We start from the raw sequence: 23,498 nt of genomic DNA, 5'->3' as shown, positions 1-23,498 counted from the left end.
GCACTTGGTTATTGACACTTCAAAGAGTAGTTCTGAAAGATCTTTAGACAGAGATAATTTGGATAAAGACAGTAGTTAAGCTCCTTTCATGCTATCATACCTTTCACTTAGCTTGCTTCTGTTTGGCCTTTCTAATATGCTACTTCAGGATTGCCCTCTTTATTTCTTTTGCTCTGGGAGAACAAAACCCCTCCCTTTTCTTTGTGTGCCGTCTCCAAAACTGACATCTGCTCTAAAACCTCCCAGTCCTTTGTAATGTTTCCTGGAGACAAGTTTGAACGTGTTCCCACAGCATTTCTTTTCCTCCCACACAGCTTCTCAGCCTGTGTTTTGTAGATGGAGCGTAAGGGAGCGAGGGGGAAAAGATCTGGGTTTTTTTTTTAATAGCTTTGAGTATTGAATCATATCTTTAGCAGCCCGCTTAATTTCCTACATGATTTTCCTTGCAGATTCCTGTTCTTTTCAGGTGCTAAAGTGTTCCACTAAAACACAGAAAAATGTAAGGTAAGAGTAGACGGCGGGTTAAAAATACTGGTTTAGTTAGACACATAACTTAAAATATTGTCAGTCCAAATAAGAAAACTTCAGCTTCAGTTAAGGTTAAAATAATTTCATACTGTTTATTTATTTTTCCAGGTTAACTCTTCACATAGAAATTAGTTCTCCATTGTATAGTATTTCGTTGTATTTTATGCTTGTAAATCAAAGATGCCTTATTATGATGAATAAGGAAAAAGTATTATTTTACTCCCAATTAAGTCCTGTGTGCTGCTGTCCTTGAGAACGTTTGGAAGACAAAAGTAAGGCTTCAGGCAGCTTTGCAGCACTCCTTACAAATAGTTAACAGAAAGTGCAGGAAGTATCTAAAGCTGATGGTGGGCAATTTGGAGCTAATCTCTGAGATAAGCCAGTCTTATCTATGGAGAGGTAAAATGCAGGATCTAAATATGTAGCCAGCAAAACTTTCTGATAAATAAGCTATTTTATTGCCAAACATAAAGTAAAAATATCCTGAAAACAACTTTACTTCAGAAGCTCTGTGCTATTTTGCACCAGGTTCTAGCAAAATGCTGACGCAGGGGAATTGCCACTGAGCTCCTTTACGTGTTTACTTGTTTCAACTCAGAGCAAAGCAAATCTACTGTGAAGTATATCATTCTGGGGAGAAAAACCGAAATAGAAGGCAAAAAAACATGCATAGCATTTTACCCCAAATATTTCTAGGTTAGAACACAAATTTAACTTAAAAATTGCTTAATTTAATCTCGGTTAAAACACATTGAAATACTAGTGGAGTTTTAATAGAAATGAATGCTTATTCCCACTGTTACATTAAATGGTAATATCTAATTATCACTTGGTGTAGCTTGTTGTGACTCCACTTAGCTAAGGATAGCTAGGTTATAAACAGCAGTAATACTGCATGTCTGGAACTACAGAGAACTAACTTTGAACAAGGATCTTTACTTCAATAGTTACCTGTGAAATCACCCACCTAACAGCTGCTCACCCCCCCCTTGTAAGCCAGATAAGCCAAAACAAAGGCAAAATTTGTTCTCAGAGCTCTGCTGAAAAGATTTCAGAACTAAGACTGAAATTCCTAATTCCCCCCATGAAACTGACAGCCCAAAGCAGTCTTGAGAAGCCCTTACTTTTATTTTTGCATCCTTCATTTAGTATAGAGAGCCTCTGCTGAAAGATGCTTACTAATGTCCCTGAGAGCCAGAATATTTATGCAGGATTTAGTCCCAATTTTAACGAAAAATTCATGGTAAAGCAAAATGAAACTCAAGGTTTTTATAGTTGTCAAATCAGACTTACTCAGTGCACCGGAGAGAACAAGTCAAGAGAAGTAGTTAGAAAAAAACTTGCATGGAGAGGGTATTTATACCTTTTCTTAGATTGCCTGGAGGAGCTGAGACACCCTTTGTATAAAGGCCTTAATTACTTATGAGCCAAACCCTGTTGCATGTATTACTGCTGTAGTTGCAGTAATTGTTTTGTTCACTGTTTATGATTATCTGAAGCTGAGTTGGGTAATAACGCAAAATGCAGATGGTAACTTGCAAGTTCTTTTAATCTTGAAATTTCCTGGTTTTGCTCTACTGATTTCATTAAGAATTAAAAAGGCAGTAAGGATTAATGAGCTTCTGGTAACTTATCTTTGCTAAAAACACAACTACATGGTTAGCCTTGGAGATGGCAACACACAGTGTGGTAACACACACAAGATTTCCTTATCGGAAATATAAGCTAACATCTAGTAAGTGTCTCCATGCTTAGATAAATCTCTAGAAAGACAGAGCTTGTTTTTCATCTGATATAATGTTAATAAGGTTTACGGATATGTTCTTTAGCCAGGGAAGTATCTGGTGCAAAAACTTTAAAGAGCAAAACTGTCACAGATTTATCTTTTAAATAAAGATGAAGCCATCTCCAATTATGAAGCTTAAAATGATTGAACGTTTTTTGTATTTCAGATGCATAGGTCAGAGCAGTCTAAATCCACTGGGATATTATTGCTATTAACATAAAATAATTTTCATGTATGCCATAGTAACAGATGTTAATGAACTTCTTTTGGAATCTCATTTCCTGATGTCTTCAGAATATTCCTGATAAGCTCCACAGCCCAGGGGATCTTTATGGGCTCCAAATAAAATAAGAATAATTAAAGTCATAAATGCATCGTGTCATAAACACCATGATGCTGATGGATTTAATTAATTCAAATGTGTTTGGCATTTTGATGCATGAAACTTCCCTCCAGTGGGAAGAGTGAGTGTGGTGAAGGGATTTCTGGGAATATGGGTGTACTGCATGAGCACTTTGACAAGTTCCTTCCAGTAGCCTCTGCCACTGGAGGGAGCCACTGTGTGCATGGGAGCCTCCCATCACCATGTTCATAGGGGCAGAGGTGAGTCAATCAGTAGCAGATGGGGTAATATTCAGCCTGTTGTTATGTGCTGTGGCAGAGTTGGCCTCAGATTTTCATGGTTTGATCCAAGGTAGGATGAATGTCGTATGTCAAAGGAGCTCACAGTGTAGCTAAAAATACAGTCTAGTTTATTTTTCTTCCCCTCCCTAAGTTATCAGTGCTTCTTGGTTCTAACTCTTTGGTAATTCCTAGCTGGAAGATAAAGAATCTTAGAGTCATGGAATAGTTTGGGTCGAAAAGGACTTAAGATCATTCATTTACAACCCCTGCCATGGACAGGGACACCTCCCACTAGACCAGGTTGCTCAAGGCCTGACATCTCCCCTCCAAAGTTCACATCAAAACTCTTAGTTCAAAACATTGGTATTAATACAGATATAGCAAGTATTAAAGTCACACCTACAAAAGGATTCTAGCAAAGCACTCGGGATTCTTCTCTGACTTGAACTCCGTGGCATTTGGGAGATCCATGACAGAACTTGGAGCTGAATCCTTGCTGTCATATTAAGATGAAATCCCTTGACTACAAACTAATTCAGTCTTCAGAATTCTCCTATAATGTAGCAATCCTATGCAAAATTTTCTCTTCCCCCCTCTTCTTCTACTCCCCCTGCAGTTTGTGTCTAGTGCTCTGTTTAGTAGTAACTGCTATAGAGTGACCAAGAAATGTAATAAAGTCAATAAACTGCAGAGAATAATGCAGACTGCATACACCACAATATAGAATGTTAATATTGTTGGTGCCTATTAATTTTAATTTGTTTTAGAAAATTATATCCTTGTGTAAGACAGGGACAGCAGTAATAATGGCTGTTGCCTAGCTAAGATATGGTTTACGTAGTCAAACCAGTTCAACTTCAGAGCACAGAAGTTTTGTTTGTAAAGCTGAGTCAGGAGCATTTGCTAATGAAGAAGTAATCAAAGCAAACCGCTTGGGGATGGATGCTCTGCTGATGCAGGTCTGCAACATTCATTCTCTTCGCTTCAAAGAGGCTCTACTTGCTTACATCATCTGAACACATACTATATCAGCAAGAATTCTGCCCATTAGACAAGTGTGAGCTGACATATAGGTACAGATTGGTAGCAATAGTTATGTAGTAGTGTATAGATCCACCAGTTCTTACACTATCAGAAGCTTTGTCTTTCTGATTTTATGCAAACTACAAGCGAAAGTTGAATAAGCCAAAATTTGAGGCAGTGAATCACAGCCTAATTAGGACAATGCCAGAAATGACCTTGATAAATCTCCTTTAAGGTGATACTATTGCTCAACACTAGGCGTCACCTAAAGCTATTATGATAATACAACTATTTGCATAGGCAATGCATTAATAGATGTTTGTGAAACACTTTCAGTCCTCAAAACATTCCCATGGTGTTTAATTATGCAGGGTGTTTCCAGAAACACCTCATAAATCCTAATTTATGGCAGAAGGAGCATGATTTAACAGAACTACAGCTACTAGAAAAAAGTGATTCGTGGACTGGGTACATGAGAGGGTGAAGCATGGTTTTCTTCAGCATATTTGCCATCTTAAGAGAACAGAGGCTTTTCTGAAGGTCTTTTGATAACATTTTGTGGGTAAAACTTTCTTCTATGATGGCTCATGTGTGCAATTGCCAGCTGGCTTCTGGAAGGCTTACCAGCCTTCTCAAACACTCACAAGTGTGGAGGGCTGGGATGCACCCCAGCTTTGTCTTTACCACAGGTATCTGGGGCTTAGCAGACCAGCAAAAAAAAAAAAAAAATTAAAAATACAGTTGGAGACCCAGGACTTTAACTTTTTTTCTCACTTCTAGCTGGGATAGAACTAGATCTTGTATACTGAAAAATGGCAAAACTGTCAAAAAACTTACCATTTGGCATGATAAACTTAGAAGAAAGAAATTTTGAAGGAGCACAGAAAGGAAGAGGCAGACACCACCCTCACAATGTGCTTATGAGAACAGTAGTGAAATGTATTGTAATACAAGAAAATCAGGATGCTAGCTTGTTCAGGGCAAGAAAGCAACTGAAATTATTTAGATGTTGTAAAATCTATTTGGAGTATACCTATGTTGTATGCTCTCCCTGATCACAGCATGATTTTTATCTATTGTTAAGCCCGTTTCTTGGTTTATAGGTGGAAACCCGAGTCATGCAGATAAAGTCACAAGATGCTGAGTTAGCTCTGTAAGATTTGGTCTCCACAGCTCCCTCTGGTTGCCTCAGATGACATTACACAACCTGCCTCACTTCCCTTTTAAGTCTTGAGGTTGTTTGTTTTTTTGAATTACCCACTTCCCAAGCACCCACCTCAACTCTTCATTGTATGGCATTAGGCATCAGGTAGCAAACTTTTCCTTCTGTCATGCGTAAGCTCTTGCTTCAGAGAACTGTTATCTTTCGTCAACATGCTTATAATTATGTATGCTGAAGATGCTGGCTCGTTTCCTAGAGATAGATAAGGAGCAAACCAGGCTGGGTTATAGCTATGTAAATCAGCTTTATGTTACCTGTAATGTCACAATTAAAATGTAGGCTACATTGTGTTGGCTATGAAATAGCAACATAAGGGATGTTCCCTGAATTGGATTGGATCTCAGAACATCAGTCTGACAAAAAATGGGGAAGGAGCTATTGTCACCATTTATAGATCAGGAATGGATGCACAAAAGTTAAAGGCTGAACTGTCATTCCAGGTGAGCACAAGTTAGAGAGAAGATAAAGCTGGGCCATTTGAGAAGATGTATGGCAGGGGAATGAATGGAGATAACAATAAATAATAAACTGAAAGAAGAGGGGTTCAGATTGATAAATCTGGGCAAGTCCACATTAGTTAAAAGGAAGAAGTTCTTTACTGTGAGGGTGCTGAGGCACTGGAACAGATTGCCCAGAGAAGCTGTGGCTGCCCCATCCCTGGCTGTGTTCAAGGCCGGGTTGGACAGAGCCTTGGGCGACATGGTCTAGTGTGAAAAGTCCCTTCCCGTGGTGGGGTGTTGGAACTAGATGATCATAAGGTCCTTTCTAACCCTAATCATTCCATGATTCTATATAAGGAGGAGGAAAACATTGCCTATGAAGTGAACCCTCAGCATTATGGTCTGAATTCAGAGTTGATCCAAATGAGAGGTTGAACGGCAGACATAAGAAAATGTTAGAAACGCAGAATTAGATCTCCAACGGGTGCAGGTTTGCTTTGTTAAGCTTCAAAATCTGTCATTTTCAATCATGTTATCTAAAATATAGTGTGCAGATATGAGATGTTGCCCTAACACACAGTTGTTCCTTAATGAGTAGCCAACATACAGAATCAGTCTTGATGTATAAGAAGAAAGGATAGTTTTGATTTGTGTGGTATCAGAGCTTGCTGAAACACTGGTGATTTCTAATACCATAGTGTGGTGCCTGTAGAAGATGTTGTACAGCCTTCATAAAGTTCTTTGAAAGTATTTGTGCTCAGCCTTCAACAGGGTATATTTAACAAGTGAATTTTAACCCTGCAGGGGAATCCCACACATTCATTCATCTCAAATTTTAAGGACAATTTATGGCATAGAAATTTGAAGTTATTTAATCAGGAAAAAACCACAGGAATGTAAACAAATTGTGCAGGAGAATGAATGAAGTATTTTTAGCAATCTGTGGGTGTAGCAGCTGAATCTGATGTGATTCACCCTGTGTCCTCCCTGTCAGACCTCAGGCTTCTGTTGGTTAGAGGGTGAGAAATGCTGTCCAGCACAGACCTCTGCTTTCACATATATGCCCCGGGGGAGCTGACTTTTAATGGGAATTGAAGTACTCCCAGGTCAAGGTCTAGAACTAAGGATGACTGTATTAACAATGTATCAAGAATGAAGATTTTATGTGCAATTTAAAGTGATGTTATTACTTGATATTTGAATGTAAGGAGTCTGATAAGAAGAGTTTTGATTCATCCTCTTTATTTGTTCCAATCTTTTGTGTGGGAAAGGCAGAAACATGTTTGAGATGAGGATTTTGAACTTTTCTTCTATATATAACTGTAGGTAAGTGTTATTGCTGGAAGGTTCCTTGAGAGGGCAGACCAAAAACTTGGTATGAACTAACACAGAATCATAAAATCATGGAATGGTTTGGGTTAGAAAGGAGACCTTAAGATCATCTCGTTCCAACACCCCACCACGGGAAGGGACTCTTCACACTAGACCATGTCGCCCAAGGCTCTGTCCAACCTGGCCTTGAACACAGCCAGGGATGGGGCAGCCACAGCTTCTCTGGGCAATCTGTTCCAGTGCCTCACCACCCTCACAGTAAAGAACTTCTTCCTTATATCTAACCTGGACTTCCCCTGTTTAAGTTTAATCCATTACCCTGTGTCCTATCACTACAATCCCTGATGAAGAGTCTCTCTCTGACATCCTTTTAGGACCCCTTCAGGTATTGGAAGGCTGCTGTAAGATCTCCATACAGTCTTCTCCAGGCTGAACAGCCCAGCAATGTAAAAGATGTGAATTTAGAAAATGAGCAAGAAATGACGAGAATTGAAGAACACTCTATCCTGATCCTGCACATAGAAGAAGCTCTCTAAAACTAGAGAAGGAAAGAGAGGGATGATGTGGACAATAGGGAATGGGGAGTCTGCACATGGGAAAGCTTTTGAGATGGTGAACAATCCCTTTGCACGTTCAAGGCTTATTATCAGATCTAAATGAAGAGCTACTTTATTGTAAAGATCTGATTCCAGGACATCTAAATGGAGTTACGTGATATTAACTTTATAATAAGCACTTTGCCAATGTAAATCAATACAAAGCACTTACGAAGTATTTCGAAACTGTTTCCTTGAGGACACTTGGAGATTTCCCAGTGAATGACTTTGCCCTGGCTGACCCTCAGAGAGTCATTCCATGTTAGAGGTAGCTGGGAGTACAAATCTGATTAAATCAAAACCCAGGCTGTAGGGAAACCAGACTTCTAGCACACAATCTGGGCCCCTGCAATCCTTCCCCTTCCTGCAGACTACAGCCATGTGGAGTTTTCCATCACTGCTGCACGTGCCTGCCCTCCTTTATAGCATGGCTATTGCCCAAAGGCCTGGGCCACATAGCAGTGGAGTGTATTCACAGCAAAATTACATGTGGCACATATATGTCAGGTAATCCATGGTTATGTTGACCAATACAGGTTTTGCACAGAACCTTAGGGAAGGAGAAGGAAAGGACAGACACAATCTACATCCAAATGAGCAGGGGTCCTCTCTTAGTGTAGTGTCCATCACGACACTACACTAAGCCCCTAAATCTTTAGGACAAGTGTGGTGGTGGTAAACAGTGGTGTAACTTTAGTGGTGGATGGTAGCTATTAGTGTTTGGCTTGCTGATCTGCTACTAAATTCACCACTGCTGGAGACCCATTCATGGGGCTAGACTGTTACAGGGCACTGATATTCAAAAGACATGAATAACGACCTCAACCAGGGGAGGTTTAGGTTGGATATTAGGAACAATTTGTTCACTGAAGGGCATTGAACAGGCTGCCCAGGGCAGTGGTGGAGTCATCATCCCTTGAAGTGTTCACACACTGTGCAGATGAGGCCCTTAGTGACATGGTTTAGTGGTGGCCTTGGGAGTGCTGGAAGAACAGTGGCACTTGATGAGCTTAAAGGTTTTTTCCAACCTGACTGATTCTATGATTCTGAGCTGAGCAAACTGAGCATAGTACATACTGCATTGCTGAAGGGAGGCAAGATGTCTGGCTTCCATTCTCTTGGGATTTGTCCCATGACCTTTAAAACAAAACATTGGGGTGATCTGTTTAAAATTAAAAAAAATAAGCTCATGCATGTGTTTCTAAATTGAAGATGTTGCTCAACAAACACCTGGGTTGTCTAAATCTGAAGGCAGAGGCTTAGTTTCGCAATGCTCTGCATGTGTACAAATATAATTAATACTTATGAAGCATTTTGAAAACTATATTATTACTGAAAGGATCATATAGGAGCCACCTGAATTTGAGTTTGATTTATGGGAAAAGAAATGGCAGGTTTAATTTGCAGACTCCAATAACTTGAGTAGACTAATAAGGAGAAAATACCCTAGGCGATGGGGAAGGCTGTTCGAAACTCTCCCCTGGGAATTACAATGAGGAAAAGGTCTAATGCTCAGCCTAATAACTCATTAGTCTTAGCTATTACTGTATGTTGGCCAATATACATTCTTTGTGCTATGAAGTTGCATGTATCCATATTACAGATACTTTTTTGCACAAATTCTCCCAAAGAAATGACCCAGAAAAAGGCTTATAGTGCCCTGCTGCTGCGTGTTCATACTTGGTCAATGATATTTGTTCTATTTTGAATCAAATCATAGAAATAACTGGTTTGAAAAAGACATTTAAGATCATCGAGTCCAACCATTACCTCAGCGCTGCCAAATCCACCACTGAATCATGTCACCTCATCTACACACTTGTTTGAAATAGGCTGGGAAATTCCTCCTAATACTTCAATTTATTAAAATCTCTTCATCTTTAAGAGCTTGGGAAGGAGTGGGGAGGAGGTTTCACAGTGCTCTGTGCTGCAGAGCCTGCCAGCTTTCTGTGACCTGCCTCAGAGGTGGACTGGCCCACCACTGTGCAGGATGAAGCACACTCCAGAGCCAGCAGCATCTTTCTTCTCTGCAGTTTGGCTGAGGTCTCAAAACATGCAAAAACTTATAAATATTGAGTGGTGACTTAATGCTGATATAAGTGTTGAGCCTCAGGAAGGTGACAACACCTCTTACAGTGGCACTCACAAAGGTTCAAAAATAAAATGTAGAGCAAAAGGAAACCCCAGAAGTGTATGCTGCATGGCAATATTTAATGGGAATGAGAAGCTGAATATACATGTGCAAAATGAGATGGATAGGATATAATCAGAAGAGTTCCAGGACTTCATGAGGGTCTACAATGAATCTCCAGTTCCATGATTTTACATAGAATGTTCTTCTTTGCTGAGTTATTTTATGAAGATACCTGTTACTACAATTGCTTGAGGTTGGAATTTGTTTTTGCCCTGGCTTGCATTCAATGAGGAATAGGCAGAAAAATAAGATGGAAAACCATTGCATCATGGCTCTAAGCAGAAATAAAGCACAAGAAAGACTTGCAAAATGCCTAGTCTTAAGAAATGCCAAGTAGCGCTGATTATTTTAATTTTTTTTTTTAATTGTAAATGCTGGTTCCACAAAAAATACAAATGAATGTGTATTTTGAAAAAAATTATTTTGGAACCCAAGATTTTTAGTCATCTAATTTTGAAATATTTAGTGGTTTTCATTTCAGGACAAATTGATAATAGAAAGTCAATATTGGCATAAAAACTTGAATTTATTGAGATACATTTTTCTCAAACCAAAAGTGTTTTGTTTTTGTTTTTGTTTTTTTTTTAATCTCATTTCTTGGAGAATTCTTTTCTTTTCTTTTCTTTTTTTTATTTCATTCTAATTTTGAATAAGATCAATAGTGAAAAATCAGTTTCTTGAAGTTTGGAAATTCAAGTCCTCATGCAGGTCTAGTGCCAGGAAGCCAATGTTTTATTGACTCTACTGGGAACTGTAGGAACTCAGCACTTCTATAATCCATTATCCATAAACTTAGTCGTGATCTTTCTTATTGTTCAGTACTGCTTTTCACTTTATCCACAGATATCCATGCAGGAATTAGGTTGGTCTGCAAGTTCTATAACAAAAGGGTATGGACAAGTGAGGAAAAGAAGGATTAAAGTTTCCTATATCATAAAATGAGTTACATGCTGTCCCAGAACCACACATACCCCTAAACCCATTAAATCCCCTGGAACCAAGCAAGTTTCTGACGTCGAACAAGGCAGTAGATCCCACTATGGTTTGCTGAGGAAAAGTGGTGAGAGTTGGGCCGGGATATATCACAGAATACAGTGGCAGGTCAGGCTCCACTATGTCCATTACTGTATCAGGGTATTTTATGACATAGGTCTCATTGGAAGTGAGGGCAAATGGCTCAGGGCATATCAGCCCAGGTGGCAGGCAGCACTCGTAGGGAGACATGGGACAGATCCACACCTGTAACACAAGAAGGGGAGAGGAGAAAAGGCAGTTGTTAGTCTAGCAAAAAGTTTATGTATGAGACGTCAAGATTTTGGGAAGACAGGGTTGCATGCTGGATGTCATGGTTGATGGCAAAAGAGGAAATTGCTAAGTTCATGTGATAGTTACATGTTTGGCCAGTTTCCTTTTTCCACCCACTAAATCTCCTTCCTAAATAACCCTTTTGAACGTCATTGTATCAATATATGATGATATTTTCCAGATCACCACTGTTTTCATCCTAAAACACTCTTCTGCTATTGCTTGTCTGTTCTTCTTCTCTTACTCCTATTACCAATTCAAACAGTACTGAAAGCCATAACCCAAACTCAACTCCAATTTTTAAACTTCAGTTTTAATCCTCACTGCACTGGCAAACCAAAACATGGGGGGTGAAGCCACTTGCCTCATCTCACCTGATTAGAAATGGAGCAGTATGATCTGGGATGGAGATCCACCCATCTTTTATTAGACGCATTATATACCATCTAAATTACAGTACCTTATATTTGAAATCACACAGCTCTTTAAAACTGTACCTGGTATGAAGGCCATATTTTCATGGGCATTGTATAATTACAGATTAACAACATGTCCTTGCCCTGAATTGTGCCCACACTAATGAGGCATAATTCAGTAGCAAACAGAATGAGGGATAAGAGGTAATTTTCTTCACTTTATCTTTGTGAAACTGGTGTAGAGAAGACTAAGGGCTGACATAAAGAATGGTCCTGATTTCCCAAAATGAGTCCCCACAATTACCCCAGGAGACAAAATTCAGAGGCGGTTTCATGTGTCTAAGCATCTTGTTTTAGTACACACTATAGTTGCCTTCTCCAATTCTGAGGGCTGCATCTTCAGCTTTTTTCAATTGACCTTATGCCTTTGACTTGAAGGTGAGAAAAAGGCAACAACAATACTTTACCAGCTAAAGAGCTGGATCTGAAATTACTAGTTTTGCTTTTGGAAAAAGAATCCCTACTACAGATCAGTCTAAGGGTAGGGATCCTTCAGCTCATCCTAATATCCCTGAGAAGGGGTGAAAAGGAACGCTTGTATGCTCCTTCTAGATTTAAAATTCAGCACTATAAATGTGTTTTAAACAAAACCAGCAGAAAAATGTCCTTTTAGTCAGAAAAAAAAATTTACAGGCTTTGTAGGATTTTGAAACTATTTATGACAAGTTCTCCAGCTGTTAAGCTTCCTTGGAGACAGCTGACAGTGAGAAGATATAAAAATTGTATAAAAAATTATAAAAATTATATTTCTTCAATGACATATTTTTCCATAAATAACTTCTTAAATGAAATCAAGTCTTTATAATATGAAAATGATGCATGCAAGACTTCAATTGAGACTCTCTAGAGTTCTGAGGGTGTTCCATATGCTATACATGGTTTAAATGAACTGCTGTCCTGAACGCTAATGTAGTTTGCAAATGCCATCTTTCACCTCTGAACTGTAAAACACTAAAGGACAATAAAAAGGCTATTTCTGGCTGAATACCCCCTTGCCATTTCCTAAGTTTCACCTATCATTGGATAATATTTAGATAGCAGTAAGTAATTGATTAAAAATTGACTTACCTGGATCACCAAGGAGAAGAGTTTAAGAAAAGTGATTAGAAGAGTTCTAGGTAGCAAATGCTTTTATACACATAGTCAAATTGCCTGGAGGATGTGACACCCTTTTTGCATGAAGTCTTAATTAGTTGCAAAACAAACTTTGCTGCATGCATAACTCCTGCAAGTAATGAAACTGTTTTGCATGCTGTTTGTGTTTGTTACCTATTGGACCTTCACATTGTGTGCTAAATACGTACTACACCCTGCAGGCAGGATTCACTTAAACACTTCATGCGTCAAAAAGAACTTGATATACTTCATTAACCACATTTCAGTTAGATCATGAGTTGATCAAGCATTCTTTTATTTACGTTTTCTGGTTTTTTTTCCCCTTCAAGGAGTTCAAGGGAGCACCAGTAGCACCATTTCCTGGCAGGAAGCAGGATTTTATTTTCATTTCCCAAACATGACAGCTTGTCTGGTGTGGAAGAGACGAGAGTATTCCTCTGAAATGCTTTACAGGGCATTAAATGTGGCAGTATACAGCCTTTATTCTCAAGGAATATTTATGGATGAGGAGAACAACTCAATAAATTCAAAGCCAAGAATGTGGCTGATCATCTCTGAATAGGATTGATTCCTAGGCAGTGAGCTCTGTGTTATCTAATACTTACTTTAGTTTTTACAGATAACACTTGCATCATATTTCAGCAGAGCATCTGGATTTGTTTAAGGTCTCTTTGCAGGGTTTGACCATGTTGAAATTAAAGGCAGGTAGATGCCACCCACGTCTTCTTGCCACTGACTCAAAGTGAAGCCAGGGAGCATCACAGAGCTGGCTTCCTGCTTTTCTTCCTTTTTTCCTTTTCTTTTCCCCCCACCCTTTTGACCAGGTTCAAAAGGGCAGTTTTACAGGGAAGGCTGCAGTGGGCTGTACTCTGAAACTGGTGTTTCCATCCAGGCTGTTTTAATGTGGTAGTACTAAAGTGAAGACTGCCAGCTGGGGCAGGGGGAAGCACATGAGAAATATCTCTATCCAGTTGAGAACCTAACACAAAGGAGAGGCGTAACTTTAACATAAGACTACCAAAGAATTGTAGGAAATTGGGGCTGTCAGTTTGTCAAGATTTTTATGAATGAGCCAGACATGTGGATTTAAAAACGGGTTTATAAACTCTAGGAAAAAGAAATCAGTATGACAGAAATATTATGTTAAAGGAGAAGAGGGAAATTAGGATTTACATGGACACAACTTCTGAAAAAGCCACCATCTAGGAGCTTTCTGGCATAACTGTCACTTGGCATGCCAGCTTGTAAATCAGAAAGAGATTTTTAATACAGAAAAGGTATTCTTAATTAAAATCTCATTGTAATACTGGGAACAGGGATCACTTACATATTTCAAGACACACTAAAGTACAATACAACTTGCTGTGTTGCATACCTGATACACAATACTTTATCTGCATGAATGACTGGGAATCAGTCTGAAATCTGTTCACAATTTCCTGTAAGTGCTTTTGCCTTAGGACCCCAGCTAACATCTCAAGCTACAGACAATTTATGATATGAAAGAAAAATTTAAGTGAATAATAAATAATGAACAAAGGAATCTTTCCTCCCAGTTTGCAAGGCAAGGAAGGAGGGCATGTCACTTTTCTAGCATCACTCAGTTGCCCTTAACTTTAAATGTAAATCTTGAGAAAGAGAAATAATAATTTCAATTACAATCTTTGTCGTGAGGTTTCAGGGCCTGACAGTTGCTTTAAGTCAGTGAAGTGGGGCTAAACCACTTTTTGGGACTGGAGTAACTAAGAAAAGTGAGCCAGCTGAGAGGACACCAGTGAGGACTCCTCTGTTCAGGGCAAAGGGTGATATTCCCACTTTATCCTGGCACATGGGGATCCCTAAAGGCTCCTTCTTTAAGGGACAGAGGTGAACCAGCTGCTCTGGAAAGGGCAAAGCTCTAAGGCTGAAACACAGTATTTTATTAACATTTCACAGCCCTACAGAGAGAGTCAAGGTGAATGCAAATTTGCAAAGTAGTATATTTATCTGTGGCTGGTTTTCCCATGCTTTTGTCCTTTTTCCTTTCTCTTTTCTCCATCCTGGTTAGAAAGCTTCATGTTTACACTGGCTACCTACTACATACATTGTGCTCCTGCCTGTGCGTTGCCATGCCTTCAGTTCTTGTGGGGATTACTAAAACATTTATATTGATTTGTCTAAAATATTTCAAAATCAAATCTATCTGCTTGGTTCTATGAGCGGAAAAGAATGCCTATTCCCTCTGCACAAAATACCTAAGTTAGAGCCTTTCCTATTTGCTGAAGGCAGCTGTTCTTCAGGGAGCCAAAGGGTTTTTTTTATGTACACTTAAGAGCTCTGTCTCTTGTCTCTCATATTGATTTTGAGCATGTGAATCTATGGAGAAACACCATGGAGTGAAGCAGGTGCTTTTTGCCAGGTGGACAAAACCAAAAGTCTGGAGTAAGAAGGTGGATTTACGTTTAACCCTTAGTAGTGTTTGGGCTTTTCTTGGTTTTTGTTTGGTTTTGGTTTTTTTTTTTTTTTGGGGGGGGGGGTTGGTTTTTTTTTTTTTTTTTTTGAGTGAAATGTTACTACATCTTAGTCAGGTTGATTGTTTTTTTTAGGGCCATAATAAGAAACGGGAAAAAATGAGTATAGTTTTCTGATTAAAGAAACCAGGACATAGGGGTTTTGAGGGCCTCAGGCAGGCAAAAGGGAACTAAAAGCAGGTGGGAATGCCCCAAGATTTACTTCTGATTAATTTGCCTAAGCACTGCTCTGCCATTGAGGAGCTGTGTAACATTAGGCTGTGCAGCGGGATTTACTGGGCTGAAAAGACATACATACATATACAGGGAGATTAATAGATACGTTTATTTTCATTCAGAATTCATTTAGTAAGATTTGGGTCTTGGAATTTAACCACAGATAAAGAAATGACTGGTTGTACCAACCTAAAATATGCACAATGTGCTGTTCATAAGCTAAGTGAAGAGAAACCTTAAAACCTTGTAGGTAAAAAAACCCCATATGTATATATATACACTTTTTAACTGTCTGTAAACCACCACAGACATGTTCTTAGAGAAACGGAAATGCCTGGCAAGAAAAGCCTTTGCTGCCAACTGTGCTCATCCTCTGTATCTGGGACATTTTGTGTGATTAGTCCAGGTTTAGCAAAACTCATGCTCCTCTTATGGGCCTTTTCTTTTGTAAATACTGTCTCAGAGACTGCTCAGTGCTTCATGTTCATTGCACCATCTTTTTACAGCCCTTTGTGCACTTTCTGCCATAGTATGTGGAACTCCTTGAGACTCACTCTCTTTGCAATTTTGGGCACTACATAAAATACTACTTCACACTTCCTTTGCATCTCAAGTTTTCATTGCCTTTGGCAAATCTTTATTCTAATTATTATCTAGGTTTAATAGTGAAGCACGGAAGCTAAATGAATTGTCAGAGGTCACTTGGTGAGCAAATGGAACAGCCTGGAGTAAAACAGGCTTTCCTCATTGGCATTTATCATATTATTTATAATTTGGATTCGTGCAAGTCTTTGAAGTCTTAACTGAGATTGCATTGGGCAAACAAAGGGCAAGTCCCCACACCAAACAACAAGCATTCGAACTGATTAGACCTGAGAAACAAAAGAGAAGGAATTAATTTTACGAAAGCAATGCTAATGCACAGGGATTAAGGGAGGGGCTCTCAGTACAGGGAAGTACTTTTTGATATGTCCTGAAATGACTTTTCCAGTTTTACTCAGGAAATCTGTGACAGTTGGGAAGTAAACATGCTCCTAAATGTTAATAAATTATTTAGTTTTAAGAGCAGCCACTATATTCACATTCTTCCAGTGCTATTTCCACAATAAACCAAGGATTTGGTGTAGCAACTCAGTCTACAGGGTAAGTGAAGTGTGTACAACCCCAACTAAGCCAGTGGTTTGGGCACCACGACATCATTCTTTCTGGGATAGCCATGTTTACTTGAAAGATAGGGCACTTGAAGTTGAATCTGAAGAGATAAGTGTCCAAAAGGGTTAGAAAACCTAGTGCAGTGGAGATCCACATAGCCTGAACAAAGCACAGCAATTCAGTAGGGTTGGAAATTCTCAAACTGTGTTTCCCCTACTCAGAATAAATAGAGAACATTGATTTTTTTTTTTTTTAAGTTTTTTTTTCCTCTTTCCATGAAAGAAATGAAAAAGTGCCAAGTTTTTCAAAGCTGCTTAAAGTATTTTAGACACCATCTCTGGTTAAAATCCATGGCTTCATTTATGTATTTTGAAACCTAAGCTGCCACTTAAGAAATTTGCAGCTACCAATGCTTTCAAATTACTAACTGTGGAGTAATAACCTTTGTTAAAAAAATAATAACCTTTCAATAAAAAGCTTACATCAAAATTCATCCCCTAGGTAATGGTTGGTTACCAAGCAATGATTGTATTGACGTGGATTTATCTGCTTTTCTGAAGAGAACAGTAAAAGAGAGGGAAAACAAAGAAGATAAATAGGAGGCCTATTTAGTGGGAACTTTCTTAACTTAATTGGAAGATTAAATAAGCGTTTTGTGCATGAGGTCCTCATTAGCTACCCAGATTATTTTATTCCCCAAGAGTAAGCTCTACATGCGTCAGACTAGCCTGACTTGCGCATTTTCTGACCTTCACATTCGTTCATGAGAGATGTCCTAGAGCTTAATCTTTTGCTCAGAACATTCTCCTGCCTCCTCTGAAAAGGCCTGTAAGTCTTTATTAAGGGTTTGATTTTTGTTATTCCTTTACAATATGATTAGTTCAGCTCTTTCTGAGACATTTGCTCTAAATGCAAACAGAATTAAGCTGAGGAGGTCATGGATGTTTATACAATTATTCTCTGTTTTTGCGTACATAGTAAGCGAGCAAGTGCATGTTTGTGTAAGTTCTGAAAAGGTTCAGGTTTTCTCTGCAACAAGTTTCATCAGTTGTCTCTTCTAAGAATTCTGGCAGCAACAAAGCTACTTTTCAAATGAAAATCAAACAAAAAAGTAGTATGATGCAAGAACCTTAATACATAACTAGAGAATATGAACATTAATAACTTTGACACGTATTTCAGGGTGACTTTGTAAGTCTATTTTAAAACACTGTAATCATGCTGGATGCTTAAAATATGGTAATAAGTGTTTTGCATGTATAAATCATTAATGAGAATTTGCAAAGTGCTTTGAAAACCTTTAATCTGAAACTTCTGCAGGGTGTTCCCAATGACTGGCACTGCTTTGGGATCTTTACAAAGATGTCTACTTTACAGGAATGATTTAGAAGATGAGGACCACAGATTGGATGAATTTTATATATATATATATATATATATATATATATATATGTGAAATTAAATAGTTTTCAGAGGAAGGTGGTGGAGCATGAATGCTTTTTATACTGAAATCTCCAAATCTTCCACAAGATAAAATGGTATTCCAGCAGGTGCATCATCTTGCCCAAAGTAACTTGCATAGTTACAGCAGATTGTACATTATACCTGCAAAGGGAGTTTTCTTATACCCAGCCACAATGTAATACCAGTATTGAGAAAGAGTCCTCTTTGCTATTCAACCTTGTCCAAACAGCTAAGACTGTTTGCTGCAAAATTATACCACCTGTCTGAGGGTAGGATCCAGCTTTGGAGTATAGAAGTGCTAAAATTAAGGAGCAAAACCTCCCGAACTCCTTCTCCTTTCAGGGTAATGTGAACTCACTCTCCTTAAGCATTGCAATTTCCTTGGATATGGATGATGATGATGATGATAAAATTACAGCCATGATTGTTGGTATTTCTTCATACAGAGTTTAGTGATTCCCTATAATCCCACCTCTGAGAGCCCCGTGAGTCTGGCCTCGGAGCTGGGTGAACTGTGAGAGACATTCAGGGAGACAGAGTTAAAAAGTCACCCAAATCATTCCTGCTTTATAGTGCAAGCTAAGGTTTGCTCCCACTAAAAGATATGAGATTTTGGTTGCCAAAGCCACAACGCCTCAAAGCACATAGATTTTTAGAAATTGTTCGCCTTGAAAAAAGGTTCCAAATTTGAAGCCAGAAGTAACTAGTAGTTTTGAGAGTCTATTTATGCTTTCCAAGCAGTGCATTGCAGCTCCCAGCCCATCTGTCTTCTGTCCTTTTAAGTACCGCAGCTAAATACAATTTGATGGGAAAGATGACAGGGTAACAAGAGCATCAGACTGATGACAGGCAGCTTATTGAAACTGCTTGCAGTTGTGCCATTGAAGACGTGCTGGCTCTTAAAATACACTCACAGAAAGGGAATATAATCTGTCACTGAGATGACCTGTATCCTGAGCAAAAAATGGATCCAAATTATAAGGCTTCAACACCTTCGTGGTGTTGAAATCATTTCAGTAACAAACACATGGAATGGAGTTTATTTGCATCACTGGGGTCACGTGATTGTCACATGAGACTGTAAGGGGTGAGTGGAATCTAAAATGAATTTAGTGTAGGAAAAAAATGAAAAATACACAAAATGAAGCAGTATAAGGCCACGAATCCTGAGCTGGTTATGAACTGATTAGTGGAATGACATATGTGACTTTGATTTGTTTATCTTAAAGAGATATTATTACTCAATTCATGGGTGTCAGAAGCCAATACCACACTTCAAGTATAATAACATAGCACTCTGAATGTATAAATCATTAATGAATACTTGTGATATGACATTTGATCCAAGGAGGACGCAGAACTTCCTGATAAGAGTTATTGCCCTAGGGATCCCTCCAACACACCTAATAATTTAGGAGGGATTTACAGAGAAGAATTTTTACTGCTCTATTAGAGAAGCAAACAAGGAGCAGGTAAACAGCTCCAGACAGGAAATCTGTCTTTAGGGAAGGGCAGGTCTCAGGGTACGTGAGACACTTTCCCTGACTAACTCGTTCTGTAACAGCTTCAGATTTTGACATAACAGCCCAAAGATGAGTTACGTGGGGACTAGAGGGAGAAAAAGTCTTTGTCACCCTTGGTGGCTGCAGCTTTTTGTCCTGATTCCTGCTGGCAGACCTTTAATCAGGGATGACACCCAAATAAGCATCCCAGACACCAGCCCTGCTTGAACGCAGAATGGCTATCTATCAGGAAGGGCTAGGACAGCCAGAAATGCCCTTTCCTAAAGAATAAGAAGCAAAATACTAATTTCTGTCTAGACAGCACTTTGAAAAAGAAGTGATTACATGACACCAAGCTTTTCAGTGCAATAAAGTGCCATGGCAAGTCTCAGACCCTTTCTGGTCTAGCCTGAAGGAACTCACTTACAATGGGATCACTGGATATGAATTTTCACTAGGGATCTGTGGAAGCAGACGTATGGCTTTAGCTCTGCAATAGGTAACTTGGTCTTCTCCTAGTTGAACTGAGGACGTTATGTTTCACTGAGAAGGACATGCTATGAGAGACAAAGGGAGAGAAGCAATAATTTTGTTGCCCAGTGATGCTGTATTACATAGTCATAAGAATTTAGAGTAGCTATGGATCTGCTCCAGAAGTCTTATGCAAGATTATTATTATGACACACACAAAACTACTTTTTAATGAAAAAATTCATAACCCTGGTTTCTGAAGCTATTGCATATTGCCTGCTTAGGGAGTAACCATGGCTCTCCAATTTAAAGTGATGGTATTAGACAAGTGACATAACTATTCAAATTTTGTCATAAATATTTTGGGACCAGCTTTGAAGCTCTTTCCTTTAAAGAAGCCAGTGGAGAAACTTCAGTACTGTTTCACAGCCTTAGGGATCTGCAGACAGACACACCTCAGTGACTTCTAAATATGTAATGGTGGTAAATGGAAGATTGAGATTCTGATACTGCTCAGAAGAAAACTAAGTGAAATAGACTTTTTTGAATGAAAGAATATTTTATAAAAATATTTCTACTAATCCTGATATTGATCACTTATTCCACCCCAGTGATTACCATAGGATGCATTCCCAAAGAATATGGTTTTTCTCTGAACTGAATTCTTAGAATAATACAAATAAAATCACAAATCTGGGTGTGATGTTTTGTGGGAACTGTGCTGGGTAAATAATTTTATCCTTTCACCATTACTTGAATCCTTCTTTTGCTTTAGTCATGGTGTATTAGGCTTTGTTTTAATGAATGAAATCAAACATTTCTCTCTTCAGAAATGTTTTATGCAGTAGTGGAAATATTTCAGCTTCAGACTTCCTTCATTTTCTTCATTTGTTTAGCCAAAATTGCCACCTCAAATTATTTGAATGTAGTAGAAATGATTGCTTGCCACACCACCTGAATGAAGCATTTGGTTTTCTGTGTTTGGGTATGGTAATAAATCAACCGAAAGTATGTGTCCAAGCAATTGCATGATGTCATCTTCTCGTGTTTTCACAATTGCTGTAATTTCTTTCCTACAGCAGAGTTGACTGAATACTGTAAGTGGACGTCCTGGATACCACATTGTTATGCCAGTACATAAAGCTTTAAAGTATTACACCCCTAATTAGACCAGGGAAGCAACTTGTACAATAGCCCAAATAGCCCATATCCAATACCAGATGCTGAAATGCTTTATAGAACAATTCTGATTTGCTTTAAAAAAACACAGCCAGATTTACTGTGCTAAATTCCAAAGTCAGCATCTCTCAACATCTGCAAGATTTTTTTTTCCCATTGAGTTTCATCTCAAAAGCTCAATGGAATGTTTTAATATCTTGTATGTCTCAGTACATGGATGATTCAAAGACCTGTTGTGAGAAGAGTTTTTTCTGTACTTCATAGGTGTCTGGACTGATTGCTATTGCACAATGGATTTTAATTGATATCTTGAATGTGCAATTCAGTACCTGGCCAGTAGAAAGAGCTGACCTATTTAGCTCATTATCCTTGCAATGAGTTTGAACATGAGTCCATAAAGTCTGAAAGTTTCCAGTCTTAGGCTGGTGAGAGACTTCTCGGTCTGTCTGATGTCAGAAAAGGATTCTTCTAAGAGGTAGTTGTTTCATTTTCTGACTCCAATTAAAAACACGAGATATCCCCTAAAAGGAGAACAGCTTCTGCAAGAAGGGAAGGAAAAAACACTCATTGAGTCTTTAAAGAAATTGCTCTGTGGCTCAAGGGGAAAATTATTTCTAAAAATTGCTTGAAGTGTTAAGTTGGCTTAGAAGAACATGATTTTCTACGATTCTATGAATTTTAAGCATTCTGATGGCGCCATGTTGTGTATTAGGAGTTAAATACTCCCAATTTTGGGGAGATTCTACAAAATGAGGAAGTAGTAAAAAATAACCTATAATATATCATAATATAACCATATCAATACCTAAATATAACCATGATGTGCTTGCAAAAATCGAAGAGTTGACAGATGAATTCAAGTTTTGGTACCATGCAGGGTATCTGACCTATTTAGGCTTTTACCTAAAGAAATATTTTGCTTCTATTAACAGATTCAGGATGTGGTGCAATCCAAAGAAACAGAGAAAAATACCTGGAAATGCATTTGTGCAAAACATGCAAATTTTCCAATTAAGATGAGTCTCACATCATTCTAATTTGAAAATGGCCCTGTGAAAGCCAAGCCAGTAGCTAAAATGACAGAGGGAGGAGGAAAAATACATTGCTTTCCAAGCAGATCATCATAAATGCCTAAATTACCTGAATCAACAGTGCTGTACAAGAAATTTATTTGATCTCTAATTGTGTCACATAAAACAAGGCTCTGTGGTGGAATGGGCATGCCATTAGCAAGGAAATGAGGAGGTAGCATTGCAACTACGAAATCAAAGTGTACTTCAGTAGTAGGGAATGCTTTCCATACATGATGAGCTTGTTGGTAATACATTACTATGCACAAAGGTTGCCTCTGGACCTGGGGCAGTCTAGACCAGTATAAAAAGCAATCAACTGCAGGCTCCCTCATCCACTTCTCTTGCCTTCTCCTCCTTGCTGAACAAGGTAAGTAGCAAGTGCCTCTGTCAATTTCTCTTCTTTGTCCTTTTTCTCTCTTTTGTGTAGCTTTTCTGAGAGCCTTGCTCCTTGCCAACATCATGGAAGGTGGGGAAGGTCTACAGCTTTTCTTGAGCAGCTTCTTAAGACCAGGAGACTTTATTTTCTCTTTCTCCCTACACAGGCTGTCTCAGCTCCCAAGCCTGTGCCTTTGCTCTGGGTGTGTACGCTGCTGGGGTGATTCTTGCCTGCTGACTGTGCTTCCCCTGCACTCTCTCCCAGGTCCACCTCCATCCCACAGCCATGTCCTGCTACGATCTGTGCCGTCCCTGCGGGCCAACCCCTCTGGCCAACAGCTGCAACGAGCCCTGTATCAGGCAGTGCCAGGACTCCAGGGTCATCATTGAACCATCTCCTGTGGTGGTGACCCTGCCCGGACCCATCCTCAGCTCCTTCCCCCAGAACACCGCCGTGGGATCCTCCACCTCTGCTGCTGTTGGCAGCATCCTGAGTGAGGCAGGAGTGCCCATCAACTCCGGGGGCTTCAGCCTCTCTGGTCTTGGTGGCCGCTACTGCGGCAGAAGGAGCCTGCCCTGCTAAAGCCAGGCTGGACATCTCCAGTGAGTGCATGGACCAGGAAACCCAAAGCCAGGTGCCGGACTGAGACATTGCTGCTGGCCAGAGTTCCCAGACTGGTTGAGCACCCTTGTTTCCTCCTGCAAGGGAGGGAGACAAGCAAAGTGCCAGCCTGTGGTGTCTGGAAACACAGCCATCTGATGTCTTCTTCTCCTCCTGCTTTCTTCTCCACATCATGAGTACCTTTTGCCTCCTGCTGTCCTGTGCCATGGGTTCATCCTGAAGCAACTGGAGAAGGTCCCTGCTCACCACACTCTGTGTATGTGTGTCAGATGAAGATGTGTGTCCTGCTGCT

General features: G+C 39.3%; 1 protein-coding gene across 2 annotated transcripts; it reads left to right on the top strand.

Annotated features, from left to right (window-relative positions):
- The first annotated feature begins 448 nt into the window (after window positions 1-448).
- On the top strand, window positions 449-23,498 carry LOC136003942 (feather beta keratin-like). 2 transcript variants are annotated; one of them, XR_010608204.1, is made up of 2 exons: window positions 449-504; window positions 7,330-8,379. XR_010608204.1 is itself a non-coding variant. In XM_065659987.1 (2 exons), exon 2 carries the CDS (start codon window positions 22,871-22,873, stop codon window positions 23,165-23,167), a length of 297 nt encoding a protein of 98 aa, XP_065516059.1. In that variant the 5' UTR covers window positions 456-504; window positions 22,850-22,870; the 3' UTR covers window positions 23,168-23,498. The 2 variants fall into 2 exon arrangements, 1 of the variants encoding a protein (XP_065516059.1); XM_065659987.1 differs by lacking the exon at window positions 7,330-8,379 and adding an exon at window positions 22,850-23,498 and having other exon boundaries at window positions 456-504.

Source organism: Lathamus discolor, chromosome 24 (genome assembly GCF_037157495.1).
Source record: "Lathamus discolor isolate bLatDis1 chromosome 24, bLatDis1.hap1, whole genome shotgun sequence".
Taxonomy (NCBI): domain Eukaryota; kingdom Metazoa; phylum Chordata; class Aves; order Psittaciformes; family Psittacidae; genus Lathamus; species Lathamus discolor.
This window is presented reverse-complemented; position numbering and strand designations above follow the sequence as displayed.

Bases quoted from the DNA above. Each gene is read 5' to 3' on its own strand.
- LOC136003942 (XM_065659987.1), top strand. From the start codon at position 22,871: ATGTCCTGCTACGATCTGTGCCGTCCCTGCGGGCCAACCCCTCTGGCC.